This window comes from Penaeus monodon, chromosome 19 (genome assembly GCF_015228065.2).
Source record: "Penaeus monodon isolate SGIC_2016 chromosome 19, NSTDA_Pmon_1, whole genome shotgun sequence".
NCBI classification, from domain to species: Eukaryota; Metazoa; Arthropoda; class Malacostraca; order Decapoda; family Penaeidae; genus Penaeus; species Penaeus monodon.
Window position 1 is genome coordinate 45,095,460 of NC_051404.1, and position 2,602 is coordinate 45,098,061.

The 2,602-nt window shown below is 45.7% G+C and overlaps 1 protein-coding gene across 1 annotated transcript in view; it reads right to left on the reverse strand.

The window, feature by feature from the left end:
- LOC119585417 (latent-transforming growth factor beta-binding protein 2-like) overlaps positions 1-118 on the reverse strand; it is a gene marked incomplete at its 5' end in the record, with an annotated part of 12,563 nt that extends 12,445 nt beyond the window's left edge. The window contains 1 exon segment of the mRNA XM_037934079.1: positions 17-118. Within this exon segment, the coding sequence (XP_037790007.1) occupies positions 17-118 (102 nt within the window).
- Between the last annotated feature and the right edge of the window lie 2,484 nt (positions 119-2,602).

Below are 2,602 nucleotides of genomic sequence, written 5' to 3' on the forward strand. Positions count from 1 at the left end.
ACAAGACAAGTCTTACCTTGTTCGGCGGACACACGAGGTCCGGCGTGCCTTCGGCGGCTCCCACAGGTCTTCCGCAGGCGCCGTCATCCACACATGTGCCGGTTGCGAGGCAGTATACCTACATGCCGTGCATAGGAGGTGGAGGGAGCAAGAGTGCAACACATCGTCAGCATGGTAGAAATATTTGGCCTATAAGTACTGCAAACCTATGCAATGTTTGACGTAAATGCTATATCTTTCATTTTGTTGAGATTTCACGATTTTTATGATGTTCAAATGAAAAGTTTCAATCTATATTTCATTAAAAAAAATCGGGGTACCATCTTAACTCTCTACAAAAAACTAACTACACATGTAAACTACTCTAAAACATATCACAAATGGTGCATGTCACACTTCACTTAAAGCGTCACCTATTTTACCAAATTCACAAATTCAAGAGTTCACACTTGATTTGGTTTTCATTTAAGAGAACGTAAAGATGTACACCCCAGACTCACTTTCCCGCCTGAACACGTGGTAGCAGATTCAGGGCTACCAACACTGCCGCAGCTTCCTTCGGGTACACAGCCTCCCATCTCCAGGCAAAATACCTTTACCAGAAAGCCATGGGTTACTATTTCCAGGTCACATCGCCTTTTTTTTAGTTTGTGCATGCTTCTACTGTTTTACGTTATATACAAAAATAAATTATTTGAGGTATGGAACGAAGTTATAATAAGTGCTTCTGTAAGTTTTAGCTCATGCAATGTATTTATACATATATACAGATCATGCCATCGTTATTACTTAATCTGCTTTCCGTGGCACACGTTATTACGTTATGAATCAAACCCGTATCCATTCTCTTTAGGGTAATTAATTCTATGAAAAAAACTCAACCACGCCTATGAAATTCAGGAGTACGAAGGCACGATGAGACGCACCTGACCTGTGGAGCAGGTGAGGTGACCACCAGGTTCACCGGGGTCGCCCGAACCCCAACACTCACTCTCCTCGACACACTCGCCTGACGCCAGACACAGCGTCTAGAACGACCGACATAGTGCATATTTTTTCATTCCCTTTTAGCATTACCAAGTATTATTTATATTGGTGTATTATCATTATGTCAATGCAAGCTTCAGATATTTATCTTTTTCGCCAAACATGATAAACGCAAATAAACTGATCTTGGAAAGACATAGGTATTAAGCAGTGCGTCTTTGTAGACTAGGCACGATTTGCGTAAAGCTAATTATTGCGTTTTTCCTCTTCCATAAGAAAGGCATCGTATTTAAAGGTTCAGTCTATTTTATGAGTATAATTATATCTCTATCGACTTTCACCTGTTGTTTAAAAAAATGGAACTGCTTAATAAAAAGTTGCTTTTAGTGTTATTTGAATGACATAGTAATTCAGATTTCTCGTCAGAAGCTTGTGCAGGAAAAATAAATATCCAATGGAATCATTCGATATGCCTATCTTTACAGTCATGGATCAGTTTACTTTTGCGTTTTTCATGTATTCGGTTTCCAAGCATCCTGTGTGTGCGCACCTTGCCGGGGGGGCAGGTCTTGAAGTCCTTTGAGGAAGAGGATCCCTCAGTCACTGGCTGACAGAACCTTTCCGGCACGCAGTCCCCGACACTGAGGCAGAACACCAGCCCGGAAGGACAGGCGGCTGGCTGAGAGCGGTCGGGAGGTCTACTGCTTCCACCGCACTCGTTCTCCAAGGCGCACATCCCTGTTTCCAGGCACAGAATCTGGCCAACGGGGCAGTCAGCGAAGTCTTCAGACGAGGAACCTGGTGGAACATTTTCTCCACACTCCTTGGCGGGCAGCATGTCCCTGTCTCCAGGCAGAGAATCTGGCCAAAGGGGCATTCATTGAAATCTTCGGACGAGGAACCTGGGGGAACATTTCCTCCACACTCCTTGGCGGGCGAGCATGTCCCGGTCTCCAGGCAAAATATTTGGCCAAACGGGCAATCGGCAAAGTCTTGGGATAAGTCAGAGGGTCTCTCTCCCCCACACTCCTTGGCGGGCGAGCATGTCCCAGTCTCCAGGCAAAAGATGAGTCCAAACGGACAGGTTGTGTCCTTGACAAAATCTTCCTCCTTACCTCCATTATCCCCACACGAGAAGCTACAGGCACCCGTGGCGAGACAGAACACTTGCCCAGGTGGACAGGCAGTGCTATCCCTAGATTCTTCCTTCCAGTCCAAATTATCGCTGCCTCCGCATGCACCTTTGAATGCGCAAGTCCCAGTGTCCAGGCACAGAGAGTGACCAGGAGGGCAGCTGAACCCCGAGGGAGGAGGAGGCTGTTGCTCTTGCTTGCACTCTCCCACTTCGGTACAGTTGCCATTGCTCAGACACAGGATCTGGCGAGGGAAGGGCCATGTTGGTCTTCAGATAATTACAGTTCGATTAAGTGTGAGAAAATACAGCAGTCTAGGAGTTGCAGCTTTCGACGGACATACACGCGCGCTGTCAAATAATACGCAATACGGGAATGCGGAAAATATATTCATTGGCTTATAGACGGAGGCTTTTTGGCAAGTAAGGAGTATAATGACGCATTTTCCAATTAATTTTTATACCTTTCTTAGCAGTGCCGGT